The 25,067-nt window shown below is 41.6% G+C and overlaps 1 protein-coding gene across 2 annotated transcripts in view; it reads left to right on the top strand.

The window, feature by feature from the left end:
* The window catches only part of LOC147703583 (uncharacterized), a 1,699,045-nt gene that overhangs the window by 1,599,255 nt on the left and 74,723 nt on the right, over positions 1-25,067 (top strand). For both annotated transcript variants that reach the window (XM_086931923.1, XM_086931924.1), the window contains exon 26: positions 14,056-14,333. In XM_086931923.1, the coding sequence (XP_086788049.1) occupies positions 14,056-14,333 (278 nt within the window). The remainder of the gene's footprint in view (positions 1-14,055; positions 14,334-25,067) is intronic.

Genomic DNA, 25,067 nt, shown 5'->3' on the forward strand with positions numbered 1-25,067 from the left:
CTCGGTTCTTGTTCTGTTTTGCCTTTTCTGCTTGCTTTTCTGCTCTCTGTTTTGCATGTTCTGCTCATTTCTCTGCTCTCCGTTTTGCCTTTTCTGCTAGTTTTTCTTCCTGCTGTTTTCCCTGTTGTTTGCCCACTAGTTTGCCCTCTTCAGCTTTGTGTTTCCTTTGCCGCTCATTTTTCTCCCCTCTGTTTTGCCTTTTCTGCTTGTCTGTCTTCCCTCTGTTTTGCCCTCTTCTACTCTGTTTTACATTTGTTTGCTTGTTTCTTACCTCTTCCAACTGCATCCCTCCTCCTGCCATTTCCCTCATCCTGCCACCCAGTGCCTCACCTTCCCGCAGGACCTACCTAATGGAGGTCGCAGCCTGACCCTATTGAGCAGGTCCTCATGCCAGCTCTCCCTGCAGCAGTTCCCCTGTCCAGCTTACCCGCAGTCCGCTACCCCCTGCTACCTGTCACCTGTTGCCCCCTGTTTATGCCTCCTCTGTTCGGTTCTTGTTCTGTTTTGCATTTTCTGCTCATTTCTCTGTTCTCCGTTTTGCCTTTTCTGCTCATTTATCGGCACTCTGTTTTGTCCTCTTCTGCTCTGTTTTACCCTTTCCGCTCATTTCTCTGCTCTCTGTTTTACCTTATCTGCTCATTTTTCTGTCCTCTGTTTTGTCCACTTCTGCTCTTTTTTGCCTTTTCTGCTACTTTTTCTGCCCTCTGTTTTGTTGCCTTTTTCTCCTTATTTGTCTGACCTGTGTTTTGCTCTCTTCGGCTCTGTTTTTCTTTCCTGCTCATTTTTCTGCCCTCTGTCTTGCCTTTCTGCTAGTGTTTCTGCCCTACGTTTTGCCTTTCCTGTTGGTTTTTCTGACCTCTAATTTTTGACTTTTCTGTCTGTTTTCTGCCCTCTGTTTTGCCTTTTCTGCTCACTGGTTTTTCTAACCTCTGCTTTGCCTTTTTCTCTCGTTTCCTCAAGACACTGTCGAAGGGTTATCTGGCAGGATAGAGACCTCACACTCCAGCGCCCAGATACCCCCAGGGGTGACAGTGCCATGCTCTACAAATTCTGATTGATTGATTGATTGATTTATTCCTGGCTCCCTGTAACCTATCCAGCAGAAAACCAGCGCAGATGGCTCAGCCTGGTATGACTGCATTTGAAGGCCATATACCATGGCCAGCACAGCTGTTTCAGTGCTGTGTAGGAGAGTAAAGCCTGACTGGACAATGTTCAGCACCTGACTCTACCCCAGTCTCTCCTCTAACAATCTATTCACATACTTTTCCTAGATTCTAACCACAAATGGAAGTAACACTATTGGACAGTAGTTGGAGAAAATAAAGGATCAGCATTAGTTTTTTTTAAATAGATGATCAATTAAGGCTGTTTTCCAAGCGTCTGTGACCTGCCAGGAGGACAGCAGTCCATTATATGCCTGCATCATGGAGGGGCTCAGAGTGCCACCCATCTTCTGCTACTGCTATGGGGGCAAAGTATCAAGCCTTTTTTCGGTTACAAGTGGCCCAATTCATTTGGTATGTTTCATTCCTGAATTACTATTCAGTAATCGCAGTTTGGAATTGCAAATACATACTGATTCAGTATTAGGAAGGGGCGTGTTTAAGGCATCACTTCCTTATACCGAATTGCAGTGGTATGTAAGAATGTTTAGAGACCAAAATGCGGTTGCTAAACATTCACATTTTACCACTTACTTCAAGTCAGTGCTGACCCATTTCCAAAGGGCGTTGTGAATGTTTGTTAAAAAGGTTTATAAGAGCAGGCAGCAGTCCCACCGACCACTGCCGACTTTAAAAAAATGAAAAGATAACTTTTAATTTTCCTTTTTTAAACGCATTAAAAAAAATGATTGCTTTATTTTAAAGCAATCACAGACATGGTGGTACAATAACCCCAGCAGGCCACTATCCCTGTGATTTTGGAGATTCGTAATGGGTTACAAGCTGCGACCTACCTCATTAATATTTATGAGGTAGGTTGATTCGCAACACACCAGGAATCGTTAATTGAAACTCCATTAGTTTCATACATTAGGAATAGTAATTACATTATTGTGATTCGCAGAGAATCGCAATTAGGTAATTGTATTCCCAATATTGCTACATCATACACCTAGTGAGGACCCAGATTTCAGAGTCAGTGAAATGGTGAATAACTATGTTTCTGACATGGGTGCCCAGAGGGCCTAAAAGACAGCCTGATTAGAGGTGGTGAACCTGGGGTTCTTCAACTCTGTTCCTATATCTACATCCAGAGCTGGCATCAGAGGTTTGGACTGGCTAGTATTACTGCCTGACTCAAGGGCACAAAGGATTGCCTTTATCTTGGTCTAAAAAAAGTTCGACAGCCTATACGTGACCCCTTGTGTGTGTCAATTAATATTAAAAACAGACTTAGGAACCGAAAAAGGTTTCACCATCTTGAACAGTTCCTTGGCAGATTTGACTGCATTGAGGATTTTAGAGGTATAATATTTCTCCTTTTCACAGATGATCAATGGTTTATATTTCCTCTGTTCGAATCTCAGTCAGAAAGTCAGCATACTTGAACTCAGCACAGGCGTTCTGTTTTCTTGCATCTTTCTTTGGTTTCTTTGAGAGGAAGGGAGTACTAAGGTGAAGAAGTGGTAGACTGTGCCTTACGCCTGGGGTTTGCTTGTAAAAATGTATCCACCACCAATTGCACCCAATTTACATAATTATCGTATCCTACCAATTCCAGTAGAATACTTTCAGTATTTTCCTTGGGAGATGCATATGATAGACCTCTTACCAGCTCAGAGGTGTTTATTTTCCATCGAGGACTATAATTATTCTGTGAGACCATCTGCCTCTGCACATTGTTTCCTTTCCCTGACTGAAGTTGTTATGAGAGGACCTGTAAAGGAATTAATCAGTGGTCCTTCCATACCTGTTAGATGCCTTCTTCACAATCAATATAATCTGCTACCCCAAAAATCAAATTTAGTGTGTGCCCCTTTATTGGAGTAGTTCCAGAGACTAGCATTTCCAACCCACGTGCTGACATTCCCTTCTATAGCCTGTAAATTTACAGATAGTTAGACTTATCTGTCCAGAGATGAAAATCACCCAGCACCATCAAATTGTTATATATTTCAGAGAAGCAGAAAAGACCAGGTCCAGAAAGGGTCGATGAAAGTATGGGCTGGCCCCGGAGTGCGGTAACAAAGTAAACCATTAAAAAGAGTGATGGTCTGGGAGATGATAGAAAAGCCCAGGGCCTCTGGTATGGTCAAGCCAGTAGGTCCCCATTCACAACTTGTGAACTGTACCTGTGCTATGATCACTTTGTCACCTCCCCATCAATTAGGCCTTGCCCTGTGTGTGATGTTATAACCAGCTGGACAATTGTTATATTGTACAGGATTAACTGACTTTGTCAACCATATCTCTGTGAAACATTGGAACACAAGAGACCTCACACTCAGCAGTTTGTTTAATTCAATGGCGTGGCACACTGCTGAGCGTGCATTTTTCTGTGCACATCAGATGTTATGCTGAGGTGGGAGCTAAACCTACCTTTACAGGTGAGAGTGGTTATGGATTTGTTAGCCTTAATGCAGACCCCCTAATGGACATATTAATATAATTGATCTTTGCTGTCCTGGTCCCCCATTTTGTCATCAAAGGGCACACCTATTGTAGAGAGCTTACCTTGGTATGTTCATGTCAGGCCACAGGACAGCAGGAGTAAAAGGCCACAACCCCCATGGTTGGGCCCCAAGTAACCCATGCTTGTTCCATTGCCCTTTGAAAAGGGTTCTGTACTCCCCATTAAATTATCTTTTACCTTTCGTTATATTTGTGCTTTCCCAACTCCCCCACCTCTCCAAATACCAATCCCACTTTTCCCGCATTATCACTGGTACAGCTACATTCATTTTCACAAAATTCTACAATCCTGGTCAATGTCAGTGCTCCTTCCACAGTGTAGAGCTTGCTTACTGACGCTTCACATTGCATCTTACAGTAGTCACGCTTGGCACCTGCTGAAGCAGCCAGGAAGCCCTTCTGTCCCTCTGGTCCCCCCCGTGGTGGCCAATCCTCCAGCCCGCTACCTAGAAGCTTTGTCCCGCACTGCCGTGTGGTCTCCTGATACTGAAATGCCCTTGAAGGTGGCGACTGAACATTGAGTAGCAGGGGGTTGGCATGGCATGCAAGGGAGGGAGAGGGCGTTGTGTAAACTGGGTGGGTTTGGGAGTTTCATTGAGGACTAGGATCAGCGCAAAGATGGCCCAGTTTGGCTTGCGGGCCCCCTGGGTTTGAGTAGAGCCGGACCAGAGCTGATGCTGATGACTATAAACATCTTAAAAATGTCTCCCCTTAAGACAGTTGTAAGGACATATAAGAGCTGAATATATTTAGGGCAAATACCTGGACTACTTTTTAATAATTCAAGCCTAGGAGCCCGGGGTCTTGCTATAGCACAGGCGCTCTGAACTATAAGCCCAGAAAACCTACGTACCTGGCCCCTAATGGAAAGTCATCTCCATTATTAAAGCATGCAATTATGACTATGAAAAAATTGAGAAGCCGAAAGATTGCCCTCAAACATGCCAGCCCAGTAATTAATCCCCAAAACTCAAAACTGATCCAAGAAAGTCTTATACCAAAACACCCTTCCTCCAAGAAAGACATTGGCTTTCTTTCAAAGCACCCTGCGGAGGATCTTTTCAACCATAATGGAATTGATCCTAAACATCAGTATTCATCCTCCTGGAGGTTCATGTTTCTGAAGATCTGCATAGGATACTGGGCATTCTAGATTCAGTTTTAAAACTATCTGCCATTGACCTCAGACCATATGCCGGGAGCTATATCCACAATCCCGTTTTCTCTAACAAAGTGTTGTGTCCTAATCGGTCAAGATATGGACCCCATCTCAACTAAATCTCTATCTTCAATCGGGCATCAACCATCTTCATTGAAAATAGAGAAAAAAATATTGGTTCAAGTAGGTGAGTCGTCTAGAGCAAAGAAAAAAAGGATTAAGAAACTGTAAAAAAAATATTGCATTCATTCAATCTGTAACATTTGTATGCCTGATGCTTCTGTTTTAGTCACCTCCCTTGTATGAAGAACTATCCACATAAGTACAAGCTGATATCCAGATGAGAGAAGTGCTCCCAGCAGCAAGGGTGTTTAAATCTAAGGTTCCCTGGAATGCTTCACTGGTTCAATTATAAGCCCATTAGCACCAGTTTACAAATCAACTCATCTGTCTGAGGATGGTGTAAATCCTCTAAGTTCACAACTCCATGCTCCCAATCAATGTAAGCTTATCCCTAAGAGAGTGAGTAAGCAAAATGATTCTGGTAAAGCTCAATGCTCAGGTAGTGCTATTTATTAATGTTCCCCGAAGAAAGAGGCCCCCTAAACAGAGAACAAATTCTGAATCTGCTGCACCTATTACCATTGTTGAAGTCTTTAACCTCTGTGGAAATATAATGACTGTCTTTTCCATATTAAACGACTTGTTCTTATAGTAGAGTGATCTTTTGGTCAAAGCTAGCTCGAGATATCATTTTGGAGAATGATGATTATTTCAGAAGGATCGCCTGTGATTTATTCCGAGTAATGGATTCCCATGGACGAATGACAGGGAGTAAAGATGCACCTACATTTCTGGATATAGAAGTCCTCAGTTTCGAATATTACAACCATCTTGAAAGATTGCAAGTATTACAAAATGTAGCCTGCTGATTTGTGCTGGAAGTATCTGCGCCTAGTAGATAAAAACACATGACCCAAATACAGTGCCCCAATGTTCGAACAGCAATTGTTCATGGTCCAGGCTTTCAGGAGAATTGAATAGAAACAAATGTAAGGGTCAATGTTTATTTAATGATATAATACTGTCGATATCTTGGAATTTGCCCAGGATTGATACATTGAAAATAGACTATTTTAAGTCCCAAAAGGCATCTATCATAGATCTCCAGGAAACATATTCAGTTTCTGATTTAGTGGTCAACTCTTATTATGTATTCAATAGCTCAGCCACCTATTCTGAGTGGGGCCATGCACAAGGGGGCATTGCTATCTTACTGTCAATTGACTTTGATTGGAATACCCAGCCAATACCAAACCATAATAAATGTCTACAATGCTTAAAGATCAATTTTCCGAAGTGCAATGGAATTGAGGGTCAATCTATATTCCTGTTTAGGGTTGACATACCCCCGGGTCATCAGAGCAACTGTATTCTCACCAAAACATTTGAGTTTATAAACTTAATATCAGGCAGTGCAAAGGCCTCCTGGGTTATTATTACTGGTGATTTAAATGGTAAAGTATCTAATACGTCACTGTCAGCCTTTGAGAATGCTGAATTAGAGGAGCTGATATATCTTTGTTCCCTAGTCGTTGAAGATTTGATGAACCTAAAATCTCCTGAGTGTGTTGAAGCCTCTAGATGCTGTTATTCTAAATAGAAGACGCAAATCAAGTATTCCAGCAAAGGTGTCTAGGCATAGCCTGATGAATTTATCAATTATTGGCTATCCGATAATATCATATACGAATATTAACCTTGTCCAGGAAATGAAAGCATGAAATTCAATGTTTGTGATCATGCCTCCCTTCATATAATAATGCCTCACCCCTCACAAAAACTATGGATTGGTTGGTTGAACCAGGTACTATGTTAGTCGATATTCAAATAAAAAATGCACATCTCCACTGGAACCCACAGAATATTAGTCTTATTTGACACAGCAATTCCTGATCCCTTTGTTACAGACTCTATTAGTTCATACAAATCACTCATGCACGCTCTTGTAGAGCATATCAAAGATAGAGGAAAAAACATTTTTAATGTAATAAGGCAAGGAAAGATGGAAGAGAAGTCCAGTTATCCAAGGAGATACATTTACACAGGAACAGTTTCTCTTGTTCTCACTGGAACGTAGGCAACTAATACAAAGTATTAGTTGGATTTGTGTAGCCCGAAGGAAAAGAGAGGTGGACTTGAATTGGTGCCACCATAACTGTGCTATACAAGAGAAGAACTTAAGGTTTTTCTGGCAAATCGTATCCCTTAATTGCAGCACAAAAAACAAAGCTTCTTCAAATCCAATCGCCCCATCAGACTGGGTAGGTGATATGTTGTAGCTTTATAAACAGAATGTTGGTAGCTGGACATTTTCCCCCAGTAATCATTCTAGCTCACACATCAATTTCCTATCTTCTGAACAAATAGATGGCTATATAAACTGGGCAAAATCAGTGGCCACAAGCCCAGATGTAATCCCGATCACAGTCTGTAAGCTAAGTCCTGGGGTGTGGGCCAATACATTGAGGCATCCCTCCCAAAACCCTGGCAAGGGGTGTTATCTTCCCTCTTCAGAAAAAGGGCAGTACAACAAGCCCTGGAAACTATTGACAAGTTGTCCTCCTGGATGTGGTTGGGAAGATCTTTGCCTGAGGAATTCTTGAAAACCGTACAATATGTCTCAATGAGGCCAATATTATTTCTGTGTAACAGTCTGGCTTTTGAGCTAACCGATCTGTGCCTGATTAAATTGCAGCGTTGTTGTCTATTCTAGATATTTATGTTGTGAAAAAAGCCAAGTTGTGTATGCCACTTTTATTGATTTTTCAAACCCCTTTGATCATGTGGACAGATCTATTTGATTTGCACAAATTGCATTCACTGGGCATACCAATTAATTTATTTAGATTAGTTGTCACCTTCTACTCCTCAACATGGTGCAGAGTATTATTAGTGTGAAATAAATGCCTTTCCCCGATTATCCTGACACATACTGGGTTGTTTACTAGCTCTTATATTTTGTTCGCTTTATACATTTGATGTTCCTACAATTTTGCCATTGAAATTTCTAACCTAAAACTCAAGTCCCATTCATTGTATACCCTCTTGTATGCTGACAACATAACCTTATTTGATTTAACTCCTTTGGGTTTACAAAGAAATTTGCTAGAATTATGCACTTACGCGGAAAGGCATTTTCTAAAAATAAACATTGTAAAATTAAAAGGTCCTAGTATTTAGAGGAAAGTAAAGAGGATTACCATAGAATTGGTTCATGGATCCAAAAAAAAGAAGAGTTTGTTGATAATTATGTTTATCTATGATCAACTTTCTCTCGTAACTTCTCTCATATTTGCACATTTTAGAATTTAGGGGAAAGAAACTTGGCCGAAGGTGCTCTTCAAACCCTTTTTAACTCTTTGGGGAAGAGACATTTTAATCATGTATTACATGTTTATAGAACAAAAATACCGACAATTTTCATACATGTGTAGGAATATACTCCTCTTTCAAAGTGGTCCCTTTTAAATGTATATGAAAAAAGCATTTTACATACATTTTGCAATGTGACCTCTGATATACCAGTGCAGTTCCTCAGACTTGCTCTTGGGCTCTCTCATACTTATTTCCAAGCTCTCGCAAACATACAACGTTGGGGATATAGGTTACTCGATGCACCGGAGTAGTCTTGCATAGGAATTTACTTCTCTTCAAAGTTGGTCATTTTTAAATTTATATGAAAAAAATATTTTATGTAAATTCTGCAATGTGAGCTCGGCTATACCAGTGCAAATCTTTGAGTTTGGGCTCTCTAGTACCTATTTCCAAACTCTTGCAAACAGTATACATTGGGGATATAAGCACCTCCTTGTGCCAGAATTGTCCTTAATTTTAGTCTAGAAAAGGGACCCACTACAAAACTATTTTGTTTAGAACCTTTTCATTTTCTCTAAAGAGTTTTAGCTGTAATAAAGTCCTTCAAAGTTGTGATACCCAGGGCAGTTGTTCCAATTACTCAAAGGTCAAGTGGATAGCTAAGTATCCCCCATGATTTAGAATATGGTGGTTATATGAAAATAAGAAGACGTTTTATAGCAAATACTCACTTTAGAGAAATCCAACCTTATCTCTCCTACCAAATTTCCTTCAATATGACATTTTTACTTGTGCTCCTTCAAAAAGTAACCTTCCCCTCAATTCTCTGACTGTTAGATGGAGAGGGGACCACAAGATGGAGAAGGTCTCATGTAGATTGTTATTTTTGTAGGTTAAGCCCCCCAAACCTATTTCATGAACCACATCTTTGCCCTGGTATAGGAGATGTTAAAAATCATGTTTTACATTCCTTAATAGAGCACTCTAATATTAGTATACAGCTGAGGTCTGTACCAGTTGTTAAAGGCTCTGAACCCTAGTTATAGATATGAGCTGCAGAAGAGGGCCTATAAGGAGGGAAAGGGCCTTTTTCAACTGGTACAGCCCAAGGCAAAAGAACAATAAGGCTATTAGAACATTACACCCACTAAGGTCAGAATGTCTTAAGTTAAAAAGGGAGTAACGTGAAGACAAGCATTGGAGTGTTGGAGCTAGGGGATTATACCAGCTATTATAAGACCGGAGCTACCCCATTGTCTTGAGTAGATCGCCCCCGCATTCAAAATGTTCTCATATAACTTTATAGCCTGCCGTAGTGGGCTATACGGACCATTGAAGGCATGCTCCACCGTTAAAACCTGAACTAAAGCCGAGGGTCTTTAACAACGGAGTGGGCCATTAATGACCAGTATAGCCCAGCTACAGTGGGCTATAAAACTATTAGAACATTCAGCCCTATGAGGGCAGAATGTTCCAATTAAAAAACACAAAGGCCTCTCAGAGCCCGAAGAGGTTGAAATTTCCCTCAAACTCCAAAACCTTTGTTTCACAGCTCTTGCTGTAAGCATTCTACGGCTAACAGCGCTCGCAGGGCCACAGCTGTTAACTATTGAACAATCACAGCAAGAGCTGTGAAAGGGGACTGAAGTCAGGCCCTGGTTCTCCTCAGCTTGGCTGAACTGCTTTTTGTAGTTCAGCCACGCCAGGGAGACCCAGGAGCTGGGCAGCATTTAACACTCCCTCCTTCTGAAGCCCTAGTGGCACTGAGCTACAGGAGGAGAGAAGGGTAAAAGCTGCATGTGTCCTTTTGCACAGCCTCTGCCTTTCGTTTTCCTCTGCTTAAATAACATATTTTCAAGAAGCAGGGGAAAGAGAAATGCAGATTCTGTGTACTAGTGCCATGTTAATTTGAGAGCAGAGGGCCTATGCCAGTTAATATAGGCTGCTGCTGCTCCATTGCCTTCAAATGAGCTCTCAACATCCCAATGTTCTAATATACCCTATGAGCTGATGCAACTTATTACACACCCTCTGAATCACCAATTTGTTTATGATGCTTAAATTATTTGTTTTCTTCTGAATTTTTAAAAATGATGACCTGTTATGTTTTATTACCTTAGATTATTTTGTATTCCTATGAATTTTAAATCTGATCTTTAATGCACTGTATTGTTGATCTTTTTTGAGATCCAAACTAATTTATTGAATAAACTCTCAAACTTGCAAGCCACAACACTAGTACCAGGACTGAGCTGACTAAAGAGGAACAGGAATTTAAGTGAGGATGGCTAGAAGTAAGGAAGAGCAGTTGTTAAAACATAGAAACAGTAGAGTAAACTTTATGAATTTTGGAAATATTGAACGTATTTTGTGAATGCTACAGAGCTGGAGGTAAAAGTTGTGTGAGACAGTATACATGACAGTATACATGCATTGAGAAAAAAGCAGGGAGTGGTCAATGATTACTGCAAGATTTTTGTCTGATTGTGACAGGCGATATTTAGTAAGGAGGTGGTAAGAAGACAGCGAGTGAAAACGGGGGCGTAATAAAATAAAAGATACATTACTAAATAGTTGCATTGTAGGTGATATGATGTGATCCGAGATTTGCTAGTCGAAGTAAAATTAGTGATAGTTTCCAAGGATTACTGATGGGGATATTAACCAGGGAAGTGCAGAACCAGAGAGATCAAAGAACGAAAGAGAAGCAAGGAGTAGAGGGGCTGGCCAATCCTGGTAATAGATTGAGATAAAGTAAGGCAGGACAGAATTTATTTATTTATTTATTTATAGGCTTGTTACGCGCCGGCATCACACCCGAAGGTGTATCTCCGCGCGGTGCTGTGAGGTGAACAGGTCGAAGAGCTCCTCCTAGAATAGTACAGTCTTTAGGCGTTTCCTGAAAGCTGAGTGACTCTGGCATTCTCTGAGGGAGAGGGGGAGGTTGTTCCATAGACGAGGACCCATGATGGAGAGGGCACGGCCTCCCTGTCTGGTCTTATAATGTCTAGGAACCTGAAGCAGCTGTTGGTTAGAGGACCTGAGGATGCGGGATGGGCGGTGGTAAACAAATTTGTCTGTCAAGTAATGTGGTCCCAGATTGTGTAAACTTTTGTGTATCACACAGCTGATCTTGAATTCTACCCGTTTCCGGATAGGAAGCCAATGAAGGGCCTTAAGGAGGGGGAGGGACGGTGTTCTGGGGGGGGGTGTTGGTCACCAGCCGTGCTGCGGTGTTCTGCACCACCTGTAGTTTATTGAGCACTCCCTCATTGGCAGCTAGGAGTAAGCCATTACAATAGTCCAGGCGGCTCAAAACGAGGGCCTGGACCAGGGTCTTCCGGGTATCGTCGGGTAGAAGGGGGAACACCTTCCGAAGGAGGCCGATAATGTGGAAGCAGGACCCTGCAGTGGTGCTGGCATGGTGAAAAAGGGTGAGGTCCTGGTCTAGACGCACCCCCAGGTTCTTTACTACCTGTTTGGGGAGCGGAGCCTGTCCCAAGCTTGGAGGCCACCAGTCTGGGGTCCAGAGGATTCTCGCCTCTCCGAATAACATGACCTCAGACTTTCCCACATTGCACTGTAGAAAGTTTTTGGCCATCCAGCTGGCGATTGCAGTCATGCCGTTGGAGAAAGCTTGTCTAATCTCAGGAGTAAAGGTCTTAAAAGTAAACAGCAGCTGCGTGTCGTCAGCGTAGGAGATAGGCATGAACCCAAAGGACCTTGTCATGTTGGCCAGAGAGGAGACATATACGTTAAACAACGTAGGGCTAAGACATGAGCCCTGCGGGACTCCTCTGATGATGTTAGCCGAGGTGGAACTAAAGGAGCCCATGTTCACCTTCTGAGTCCGCTCTGAAAGAAAGCTGGTAAACCATGCCAGGGCAGATTTGTCAATGCCTGTCTCCTTTAATCTGGTAAGGAGAATGGCGTGGGATATGGTGTCGAATGCTGCGGACAAGTCCAGCAGCACCAACACCACAGACAGCCCTCTGTCCAGGGACATGCGTATGGCATCCGTAACGGAGAGGAGGGCGGTCTCAGTACCATGCCTAGGCCTGAACCCGGACTGAGAATGGTCTAAGCTGCCAGTCTGCTCAATGAAGATGGAGAGATGGTGATTGACATGCTTCTCCGTCAATTTGCCGATGAATGGCAGAAGGGAGATTGGCCTCAGGTTGGTCATGTCTGACCAAGGGATAGCGGTGTTCTTCCTGATAGGCTTGACTATGGCCTCCTTCCACACCCGGGGGACCAGTCCCTCAGATAGGGAGCGGTTGATCACCGTCCGAATGCAGGGGCTGAGGACACTCCCAATGAGGTGCATGACCCGGGCAGGTACGAGGTCTACTGGGCTGCCTGACTTAATGGTCCCAATCAGAGAGTTGACCTGATCTAAGGTGATCTCAGGGATGAATGATAGTGAGGCTGGGGCAGCACAAGCTGTTCCAGGCTGAAAACTGGAAGAGGGGACATTATCATCCACGGATGTGCTTGATTGGGAGATTTTATGGTAAATGGCATCAATTTTATCCGAGAAAAAACCGGCCGTGTCATCGCACAGTTTTTGGGTTAGCACTTCTGCACTGTCGCAAGCGACAGGCTTGGTAAATGTGCAGAGCACCTGGTACAACATTTTGGGGTCGTTACCGGCCCCAGAGAGTTGGGAGATAATATGGGACTTACGGGCAGCTCTGATGTTTTTATGATAGAGTCTCATTGCTGAGCTATACCTATCTCTATCGACAGTGCTGCGCGAGAGTCTCCAAGATTTCTCCAGCTTTCTGCAAGCTCTGAGGATGAGAAGAATGAGGAGAGTGGGGCTGTAGGCATGCTGGGTCAATGTGAGCTGATTCTAACACAAGAAGAGCATTTTTATTGGAGAGTGGAGGCTGAAATGTATATTAAATAGACAAAGTAAGACATGAGTGCATAGATGCAATAGTGGTTTATGTATGCCATAGATAAGGGTGAGATGGGACAGCAGTTAGAAGGGATGTAATAGTCAAGAGACGGTTATCTAAATAACAGAGAAATCAACTCATATATGAAAGAGTTAGGGGGTGAGTTTGAAGAAAGAGATAGACTAAAGATGGCAGTTTAGGTGAGCAAGAAGAAGCAAAATTGAGGCATTAAGCAGGCTGAAGGCCAATAGGGGGCTCTTCAAAGCCTGCTCAAAATTAAAAGATTGAAATAAGCGTGAATACGCTGGCGTTGTGTTGAAGATATTGCAACAGAACCAGAGAAAATACAGCTTGCAGAGGTTATTTTATATGTCACATAGTTGGTGAATTCAGCTTAGAAACAAAGGAGAACTTTGGAGAAACGATAAGGCGAGGAGGTGCTAAGACGAAAGACACTGATGAAAGTTAGCTGCTAGGTAAAGGGGGAAGGGGGTAGAGTAGTATTTGTGAATTGATAACAGCATTATTTAGAAAGGCGCTAGTTGTTATCTGAGTTAATGAGAGAGAGGTGATGTGACATCCAAGGTGCTCAGTTTAGCTGAAGATGCAATGAGTTGAGGCCTTCAGTGTGGAGTTTTTAAGGAGGGTTTGAACAATTATAGAGGGTGAGGTATCTAAGAAAAAGAGAGATTGTTTCAGAAAGAAGCGTACATGCACTGCAGTAAAAAGGTAAGAAACAAAGCTGATGGTTTGATAAATGGTAAGTGACTGGAAAGGTACAATAAAATAATCCAGAGTGAAATCCTGGACAAAGTTGGATTTTTGAGTTGGGACAGTGCAAGGTTCAAACAGAGATGCAGGGCAGAAAGTGCAGATATGCAGAGCTGTCATCAAGAGTTGAAAGATGTCTGACATTCAAGTAGTAATGGGAGTAGTAAGAACCTCAAACTCATGTGGCATTAACCTCTCTTCTCAGTTTCAGAGATTATCCCTACTATCTCAGTGTCTTCTTGGGTGCACACTCTCTTTCACTGTGGAACTCGCACCAGGTGTACTCCAGTGTTCAGCTGATCTTCTTAAACAACTATTTCGATGGTGGCTCCAGGTCACCGGGGGATCTCGCCCTGCTGCAGTTGTCGACCCCTGTGGGTTTCACCGACTACATCCTTCCGATCTGCCTGCCGGCTCCGGAGGTCCAGTTCCCCAGCGGAATGAACTGTTGGGCCACTGGCTGGGGGGATATCAGCAACGGAGGTGAGACTGAACGAAGTGTGATGAAATGCAATGTATTCGGGTGGGAGATGGGAAATGTGGGAAAACTGCTAAACTGACTCAAAGCATATAATTAACACTGTATCATTGCTGGTGATGGAGCGAGATTACCAGTTCGGGATATTTTCTAATACCATACTTACCTGGGCCCATAAACATACACACCTTAAACCGGTAATCTATTTTCCCTGCCTATCAGTGGTTTTATATTTTTTACCTGAACATCATAACTTACCAATTCCTTGTCACTTTACCTATTTTAATCACTTAGGTGATTGGATCTGGCTGTTAGAATAATAGGTAGCATAACAATTCACCTTATCATAAAATAACCACAGATTTGGGGGAAGTTTTAAATACTTTATCTATGCAATATTTTGTGAGTCAAGTACCAATACAGAGCAATTAAAGACTTTTCAAGTAGAAAAATAAAGATCAAAGAAAAAATCTTTAGAGAATTAGCTAAATTACTTTTAGACATTGGTACCTGGGAAGGGTGAGAAAAGGAAACAATACAAGGACATACCACACAGATTTATATTTACCTAGAATGGTGCAAGAACCAACTCCTGGCCAAGGACTTGAAAGAAAGGGCTCCCGACTAAACAGGAGCCAACAGGACAGGACAGGTAACCTCAACTAAGTGCAACGCCAGCGTCACACCCCTCTCTGCAGCTACTCTCATTCCCCTTCTCTAGCACAGAGTCTTCTCCTTCAGAAAAACTCTTGATTCTTCTTTCAGAGTGCTCGACCAGCCCTCTGAGGTCTACGGCATCCATGATTCTTCTTCAGCATACGTTGGGTCAGTGAAAGGTCTGTCACCAGTCGGACAATCTAACTGACTAAGCCTACCTTAGTTATACCATTTCCAGGGCATGTACCACCCCCAATGTTGAAAATGTTTGTATTCCCTTTATTTGATTGTTCAGAAAGACGGGGAGAGGTCATCACACCATACCAGTATGAGGTCATTTTCCTTTATTTTAATTAGGCTAGATTCCTGCCCATAATTTTACTTTCCCATGTTTTTCTTCCACCCAGCATTATTTCATTTAGTTTCATATACAATGTATAACATTTTATTTTATTTTATTCCTATCTCCGGGTCCGGAGGTGAGGTTCCCAGGTGCATCGCTGGTAAAATGGGACTTGGCAGGGTTTCAATGTCAATGAATTCAAGGCTTTCAAGTTTCAGTGTGTGCGTGCACCGCAAATCCAAGATGGAAAATACAGACACTCTTCAGGCCCAAATACGAGCTATAAAGTCAAAGAGAGAGACATTAGAATACAAACATAAATGAATGTACTGTATATCACTTATTTCTACTCTAACCCCATTACTTTATTTTTACTATTGCATTAATAACTAGCAAGACACACGAGGTTTAGTTTAAGCAAAAGCATATGCATTAGCATGTGAAGTTTGAAGCAGCCTTCTTAGATGCTACTGCGCAGCTGCAAAGAATTCCCACCAAAAGCAAAGAGTTCATACTACGTAGATGCAGTAGACGCATGCGCAGAAGAGTTCCCGTGTTTTCGGCAGCCATTTTAAGACACTCGATTACTTGTTAGTAAAGGACATAGACAAGCTTCACTTCGGTACTGAAATGTTTTGTGGTGCAATTATTAGTACTTACAAAACATGTTGGCTAATAAGTTATATGTTATTTCGAGAGGGCGGAATCCAAGCAAGTTTCTTTTACATATGAAACCTTGCTCTATCACTGGTAAGATATTTATATTTTAACTAAGGTAAAAAACTCTGTACATGTCAGTGACCCCCACGGTGTAGTTGTCATCTCTTATTGGGCAGACTTGTGTCCTGCAACAAAAGGGAGGATTTTAAGTGGAAACTCTCTGAACAGCACATGCACCAGGGTTCATGTTAAATTAAAACTGCCTTCTTATTACTGCAATGACTGTGTAGTGTAGTTCCTATATTCCCAATAGGCTCTGCGCATTGGAATAACATACACAATAGTTTAGACGTAGGACTGAAGTCGACTAGGTCTCTATTGAATATGTTAGACTTAATTGTGAATGCCAGCTAGCTCAGAGGTCACTAGAAACTTTCTCGAATAAACAAGAAGGGATTAGTTTCTGACAACCATTTAACATGACAACTTTGTTCCCCAAGAATAAGAAATATATCTTCAGAGTCGTGGAAACAATAGATGGCTATTTCACTCAGTCAATCGTGCATGCTTCGTTTCACCAGGGTTTTTGCAGAGAAATAGAGAGACGGGCAATTTCAATAAAAAGGTTATTTATTGAGCAGTCTTCTTTCTCATGCAAGAGAAGTGAATTGCTACAATCGCAATACTTGCTATGAAGTAAAGTGCGTACAGTAAAAAGAGTATTATGAAATAATACTGTAAAAGCATGATATGGTTTCTAAGCCATAAGATACATAAAATAGATAATACATACAATGATAAATAATGACTAAAAGTACTCAACTGGTGCATCTAAAATACGCCTACCCCGGTGTACCTAACCTAAGTCTAGTACAAGGGAAGAAGTAAGTGAGGTGTAGCTTTGAGTTAAATAGTTTCTGCCAAGAATCTATCCAAGAATTCTCTAAGGGTCTAATCACCTCCGTACCTTGGTTATAGAATGAAGGAGGTCTTGTATCTCTCTCTCAGGACTCGATCTCCCAGTAACCCGCAAGGGCAGCAGGGAAACACTGGAGCTGGATTTCTCAGCAGGAGAAAAGACAGCGTCTCTCTCAGTGCATCAGCTGGAGGGCCGGCTTCCTTCGGCACTCGCTACAGCAGGGCGTCGGGCAAGTAGTTAGTCGATCTGCTCCAAACCACAGTGTGTTTGCTAGGGCAGATGTGGGTATATTTATACCTCGAAGGTGCCGAGTTTGACGTAAGGGTGGAAATAATAACGTCACTAAGAACTCGAAGTTCTTTACACGCTCCAGGAGTTCTGGGACAAATCAATACTGAGGCAGAGGTAAGTCGCGTACGGCTGAAGGCTGGTTGTCTTCAAGAACTCGTTGTACTCTAGGAGCTTAGTGGAAGTAGCCATGCAGTATTCAGATTGCATTGGCTGTGTCTAAATATGGTTATGATTCTTATGCCTATATAAGGATATGATAAGTTATACCTATATAAGGGCATGAATCAGGAAAATTACACTAGAGTCCTAGATTTGTTTACAACATCCACTCCACGTAAAATGTCCATCTTTACTAAATACTGAGCAGTTATAACATTTCTAAGCATGTGTTTACAATCCCACCCCAAAAATGCATAAAAATGCATTTGAAATGGTTGTACACGAAAAATGAGTATTGTACTGTAAGTTTTCTAAGCAGTGGTATCATTCAAACAATGCATATAGTTTTACATTTGAAATGCTGACTGAATGATTCACGAAATTACATTTATGAAATAGCTCTTAATACAGAAGAGAAGGTCGAGACCATTTCATCACAGATTTATATAAGACTGTACATGTGCTAGAGGCTAAGTTTAAATATTGTCTCTAGGTTTCAAAAATAGAAATCTTGTTCTCTAAGAATAGTTCTACATTAAGCAGATTACTCTGCGCCAAAAAAGGTAAATATTTTGGTAATGAGAAAAATAATTTCGTTGTAGTAAAAAAATAGTTCAACATTTTTAGAAGTTCTGTTTATCAAAACTGAAGGCCGAAATCAAAGTTCAGGGAACGCTGTGTGCTTATTTTTCAAGAGTTATTCTCGTTGTTATTAGAAAACATTAACTCAGGTAGGCTGGCAAAGAATTTATCTACCACAGTAGGTGAAAGTTGGGCCATTTCCGAAAAAGTAGAAATAGGGCATATGTGAGATGCATTACCGTAAGCGTTATCTGGATCAGCAATGTTCACAGAAAGTTGTACCTGCGTGCCGCTTTCATCTTGTACCTCACCGCCACCTAGTCGTGTTGGTGAGGTCTCAACGAATGCCGTCATCATAATTGGTAGCCGCTGGGGACAACACGTTGCATGAGCCGTTACCGAACCAAGCAAAGTATCGACATCCATAGGTACTGCTGATGGTAGTGAGAGACAAATGTCTAACACGTATTCTTCTCCGCAGAGCAGGCATCGTAGAACAGGTAAGATGCAATCTCGCCAGATTGGTCTGAATGATAGAAACCATGTGGCATTCGGATCTCTTAGACGAGCCAAGCCGAGGACCTGTGTTATCCTATTTCGGTACCGCATTGCCTGGATCGTTTGTTCCATGGTAATCTGGGTATCGCTGGTGACTGGACTTGCCATATCAGAGCAGAAGAAATAAAAATAGAATTCCTGCTACGAGTCCCAACATGAGAGGCAGGCCACCGAACACAGAGTGCACGAAATTCAGGAAAATGCTCAGGAGTGCTTCAAAGGGTGCTAACAGTTCCGAAAAAATTGTCTTAAATACATGTGTGATGCCACTGGTGTCTGACATGTTTAAAATTTGACCTAACATTTCTATGAAATGTACGGGGCAGTTTTCTGATAATAATGTATGTATCTCTGCTGAAGTTCTTGCAACTTGCTGATCATACGTTTCTCTAGACGAGGTCAAAGGCACAGTTTTTTGTAAAAGAATGGCTTTCATTCTGCTTAATGTGTCAATTCGAATAGAAGAGATGTTCAGTGAAGGCCATATTGTTGCCTCCTTGTCTGGCTTGCTGTTTGGATACAATACTTGCATACAACAAGTGACCCTGGATGTAACACTAACGAGATAGGTTGTTTCTGGCAACATGCCACAACAGATGTGGTCACTTAACATAACGAAGCTGCCGTTGGAAAGCTGCCTGAAAACAGGTTCTATTTGTGTGGCAGGGGTGCCGTGCAGGTGGCAAGAAAGGTCATTAGAAGAACCCTCACAGACTCCATGTAAATTAATTCCTTGACACAGAAGTGTACCACTTAGTGAGTATTTACAATTGTTACCACTAAGAAATACCTCTTTTTTTCCCCCACTCCAACATCTATGTGTCTAAGGTAAATTCCAGGTCGACTTAATGTATCCTTTACCCAACCTTTCATACAGGCCCGCTGGTATATGCTGTAGGCAATATTGAAACTGGAATGTCGTTATTGGTATTGTCATGGTACCATGTATTATCCATTCAATGACAGGCTTCTCGGAAACTGTTAATGGTAATCTTTCTAGTTTTTCAATGCTCAGCACCGTATAGTCTGCTCCTCTTTGTGCCAAAGAGATTTGTTTATCTGTAAGGTTAAAGATAGAAAATAATGGCGTTGTGTTGATTAGACGCCAAGGCACATAGCCTGAACGCAGATTTTGTAACGTCCAGCCTAATTGTACAATAGAACATAATTGGGACTGGCCATGTTGTAACATTAGCATATCCTGTTCTATTATATCAATAGCAGATGATACAATGCTGTCCAAAGAATACATTCTGGAGGACAGAGTCGTTAACTCATTGTCCACTACAGAGAGTGTTTTTTCCAAATTAATAAGAAAAGATTTTCGTATTTTTTCAGCAGTTTCAATTTGTGTTACTTTCCAAGCTTCGTTTTAAGCAGCATATATACCGGCGTATGTGAAACGTTTTTGACACTGTTTGTGAGGTCCCAATAAGAAATCCCGCAAGTCAGCACCTTCTTTAAGTAAGGTCAAGTGTTGCTTAATTTCAGGTAGTGTGGATTTCTGTAGCCATTCGAGGCATAGTTTTCCTACACTGTACGTTGTTATTATCCCTGGATGTTGTCTCTGGGAATATCTTGGGTCTGGCCTGTTCTGTTTGAACCCCTGTGTTTTGTTCAGGAATCTATCTTGACAGTTATTAGTGTCTGTGGGCCAGATCAACCATTTTTCCAATCAGGATTAGTTCTATTTTTGGTGTAGAATATGGGATTTGTCTAACCCCTCATTTGTAGTACCATTACTATCAGGCATAGGCTTTGGTATAGATGGGTTGTTTAAATATTTTATCATGGCTAGGCCAAGACAGGTTGTTTGTTGAATGGTGTCATTCAGGAATATTATTTGTTCTGGGATCATGCAGGCTCTGAATAATGATTCTAATCCCTGTACTTGCCAATCTTTTGAACCCCAGATTGTTTTTGTTTCAATGTAGTCTTTCCAGAATTCAAAACCAAATGTAGACAACTGTTCATAAAATTTTGCAGAATATATCTGTTTTGTATTGGTCAACATATTTTTCATTCCTGTCTTATTCACATTTTTTAAATAAAACGTTTCTGGATCTGTGATATTAAACCCTGAGAAGTATGGAAATTTCTCATAAAATGTTTTCGAGCTGCCTTTTGGCGGTGTTGGACAATGTTCCCATTGATTGTAAGTAAAAACATTTCTAGGTTTTGCAGATTTATGCAAATAGTGGTGCCCATAATGATTAAAGCAATACATTTCTTCATAATCCGACGAACCTTCTAAATAATCATGATCTGTAAATTTTGCTGACATTTGTAAATCAGACATCATATTATTAATAGTCTCAAAGTCCCAATCATCAGAGAAAGTGCTCGGTGAGTCAAAGTCACTTAAAGAAGCCTTGAACTGATGAGGATACTACAATAGTTCCACCGGGCCATAGATGTCGTAATCAGTAGTGTCCCATGCTACACCACCAGGTATAGGAATGGCTGTGATGTTTACTGATGACAGATCTCTTTTTTCAACATGAGATGACTTGTGAGGTTTTAGGACCAAGTTGATTTTCTGACTTGCTGTGTCCATTGTACTGTATTTTCCATCAATCATTCTTCCCAAGCTTAAAACCAAAATGAGCCAGAGCAGGAGGAAAAGTACACCTAGCACAATCCACAATTCAATCCATGGTGAAATCAGATATATTTCTCCAAGTTGATGAAAGAGTTCTGTAATTTTTTCTTTTGAAAGTTTCATTTTCTGGCTTTTCTTCATGTTCACTGGGATCTTCAGAAAAGTCATCGAAATTGTTGGAATCGCATCAGGATTGTTATTAATCTTTGTAGTTGCTTCTTCCTTTGTCATTTCAGTATAGTCAGAGGCTACATCATTGTAGACAGGTGTTTCTTGACAAACTGTTGTAATTTGGGTTTCAAGAGGCACAAGTTCCATGGCTTTGTTGCATAGTCCTTCTTTATTCACTGCAAGTTTATCAAATGTGATTAGTCTTTCAGTTTGGACCTCTTGAATTGTAGCAAGGTTTGGTCTTCTGCTACATCTTGGAAGTCCACTGGGCCTACTACTTATTATTGACCACATAATTGTGGTTTTACCAGGTCGATTGATACAACTCTGTTCTCCTTTTTACCAGCAAGGGGCGGTAGTACTAATGATCTTGTTCCGTGGATTACTAAGACAGGTACTGCTTTTCTGTAAGAAGGCCCAAATTCCTTCTTCACCGCGATCTTTTCTCTGACCAGATCCCCAATCTTTGTAATCCAGACAGGTCTTGCTGGGACAGGTGGTTTTTATTCAGTGGCCGTTGGCTTTAGCTTTGTGTTACTCAGACTTCTTCTTGTTTCATTTAAGTCCTGTAAAACAGCCAAACGATCATTTGATATCAAAGGGTTTTTGTTCCACCACTGAAATCTGACTATCGAGGTCTTCAATTATCATTCTAGTACCAAACAAAAGTTCATACGGAGTGATTCCACCCAGAGAATTTCTTGGCAGATTATTAGGACTACGTTGGACATTTATTAGATGTTTGACCCACCCATCACCCGAGCCTAATACCCTTGCTGTTACAGATTGCTTTATGGCACGGATTTTTCTTTCCACTACCGCATTACCCTCAGGATGGAAGGGACTAGAGTACCGCAATGCAACGCCCAAGCTGGCCATGGCATCTTTGTAAGCTCGAGAGCTAAACGCAGGACCCTGGTCAGAATGTAGCGTGCCGATTGCATATGTGCCGATAAAGACTCGCAAATCTTTTATAACAGTTCTGGCGTCAGCCGAGTGCTGGGGCCACATCCAAATGAATCTTGTCTTAGTAGCTGTGGGGCCGCATCCGTCCGTAGGGACGCCTGCGTGTAGACAGTCCAATGTTATCTAACAGAGGTGTCTGGGCTGGACTGACTGTGCTATTGTCAGTTACCTGGTCCGGTTCATAACTGCGATCTCTGTTGCAGTTTTGGCAATCAATTGCAAAGTTATAAATTTCACACTCATTCCCGGCCACCAGTACTGCATTTGTAATTCTATTAGAGAAGTTAAGATCCCTTGGTGCCTCAGACCCTCTCCCATATGTGCTTCTTGAACCAAGTAAGCCCTCCGTTTCCTGTTTGGAATTACTCTGTCCCCCACTCCAGGGATTTGAGCAGAAGGAACAGAGTTTTTATCAATTATGTATGTATTTCCGAGTGGATAATTTAGAGGTAATGCCGCATAGTTGCCTTCCATTGAGGCTTTTAGTGCTAGTAGCGTTTCACCGTCTATTCTTTTTTTTAGAACGCTTAATTGTAGCTATGGAAGCCGTGTGGACAGCTGCCTTTGCGGCTTCATCAGCCAATGAATTTCCTGCAACGTGAACGCCATCACGTTGATGACTCAGTGTATGGATCACGTGAGTCTTTTGTAGTTCTTTCTGTAAAAGAACTAATTGTTCCCAAAGCATTTTATGCTTTATTGTGCCACCTGTCGCATCTTTGAAACCGTTTTGAACCCAGTTCTGCAAGTATTCATTGTAAGACTGGACGCAGTAATACGAATCGCACACTATTAGTGTGGGGAATTTGAGATCGGCATTCTCAAGCGCCATCTTGAGAGCCTGTGGTTCAGCTCGCTGAGCTGTACAGTCTCTGAGTGATTGAGTTTTAGTGACCATTGTTCTGAATTTACCTATGTGCCATCGACCTTTTACAATCGCACATGCAGCATTGTATACTTGTTTATCCACAATCCAGCATTGTGCTGATTCGTCTGTATATATTATACAGCCGTAATGTTCCAGAGGCAGAATTTTGGTCGGCAGAGGACATTCGTACTCGTATTGGAGAAATTCTTGTGTTTTCAAGCTAGAGTCAAAAACTTATTCAACGTCTGTTGCAGCAAGAGAATTAACCCATTGTATCCATCTTGAATGTAAAGCTTTAGCATTTGGAATGCTCGCTCTTGTTACTGCCTCCAGGGCAGGTACAGGTGTAATGACCGATATGCGTTTTCCCTGTGCGAGGGCTCTTTATTTTGCTATAGCAGTTTGAACCGCTGTCAGAATTTTCTCAGTTGAAGTGAATTTTATTTCAGTTTGTGTGTACAAGTGTGATTTGTAAGCTATTGGTACCGTTTCACCTTCGTTATAGGTCAGGTACGTGAATCCGCATCTTCCTGGGATGACTCGGATTACAGGGTTTCGTTCATTTACGCGTGTTTGAAGCTTTATTTTTGCTAACTTGTCTGTTTGTAAAATTTCTGTGTGAGTTTGAGTCCAATTAGTTGGTTTGAAATCAGGTTTTATTAATTCGTAGAGAGGGTTAACCTCTCTGCGTAATTCAGAACGTAAGTTCTTCCAAAATTCAGGAAACCTAGAATTGATTGTAAGTTTTTCAGCATTTTTGGAGATTGGAGCTGTGCACATTTTTCTAAGAAATTGGCAACCAGTCTTTTCCCTTCACTTGATAACTCATATCCTAGAAATAGGACAGTGAGGTGGGCAATCCGTGATTTTCTAAAGTTGAATTTGTACCCTTCAGATCCGAACCCAAGTATAATGGTGTTCACTCTTTTCAAGTGCCAGTCCAAATCATCGTCTGTTAGATAGATGTCATCGACATAAGATAATGCCTCATCATCATACATTTGTAGTAACTCTGCTACTCTGGCTGAAAATAATCCTGGGCTATTCTTGAATCCCTGGGGGAGACGGCAAAATTGCTCCTGGGCCCCCATACTTAAGAAAGTGGTCAAATACCTGCTTTCTGGTGTAATGTTTTGACAGAAGAAACTATTTGAAATTTCTAATGTTGTTTTACTTTTTTTGCGCACGATGTTAGTCATCAGTGCTGCAATGTGTGAATTTTGTACTGCAAATGTTTTGCAACAAAAGTTTAAGTTTCTGTAGTCCAATACTAGACGATATGAATTGTTTGGTTTGGAGACAGGAAACAAAGGATTGTTCATTTGTGAGGTGCAAGTTTCAATCACCCCCTGGTACTCAAGTTGATCTAAGATCTCCCCGACTTGTTTTTTAGCTTCTTGCTTAACAGGATACTGTCTTTGTGCAGTAGGTTGATTTTTTTAACTGAATTCTATGGTGAGGGGATTCCTCATCCCAACCTACATGATTTTTATATAATGCAGGGGCTTGAGCCACTGCCCATTTTCTAGCATATGTATATTTTTTGTGAATTTGAATATGATTTGAGAAGGCAGGCATAATCATTTCTTCGCCATGTGGTCACTCCCTAACAAATTCTGGTGGCCGGTCTTTTTCAGCTGGGAGAATATCATAGCCTTTAGATAGCTTCTCCCAAAAGAGAGTTCTTATTTTCCTAGTTATGTCCCCTTCTATACGCAATGTTCTTTCATATAATTTATGGGGTACACCAACTCTGGTGTCTGCAGTTTCCACCTGAATGTACTCATTTGTGTCCACTGTCTCCAGAAGATTCATCAGGATCTTGCGAGCTATGGTCACTTCTGCTGCGCTGTCTAGCATTGTCTGGGCCCACTCTCCGTTCTTGAGTTGTGTCCTCAAGATCCTCTGCATGTTTTATCTTTATGCTTGCTACCTTGAGATTTTTTACTTTGGTGAGCTGGTT

This window comes from Lissotriton vulgaris, chromosome 7 (genome assembly GCF_964263255.1).
Source record: "Lissotriton vulgaris chromosome 7, aLisVul1.2, whole genome shotgun sequence".
Lineage (NCBI taxonomy): Eukaryota > Metazoa > Chordata > Amphibia > Caudata > Salamandridae > Lissotriton > Lissotriton vulgaris.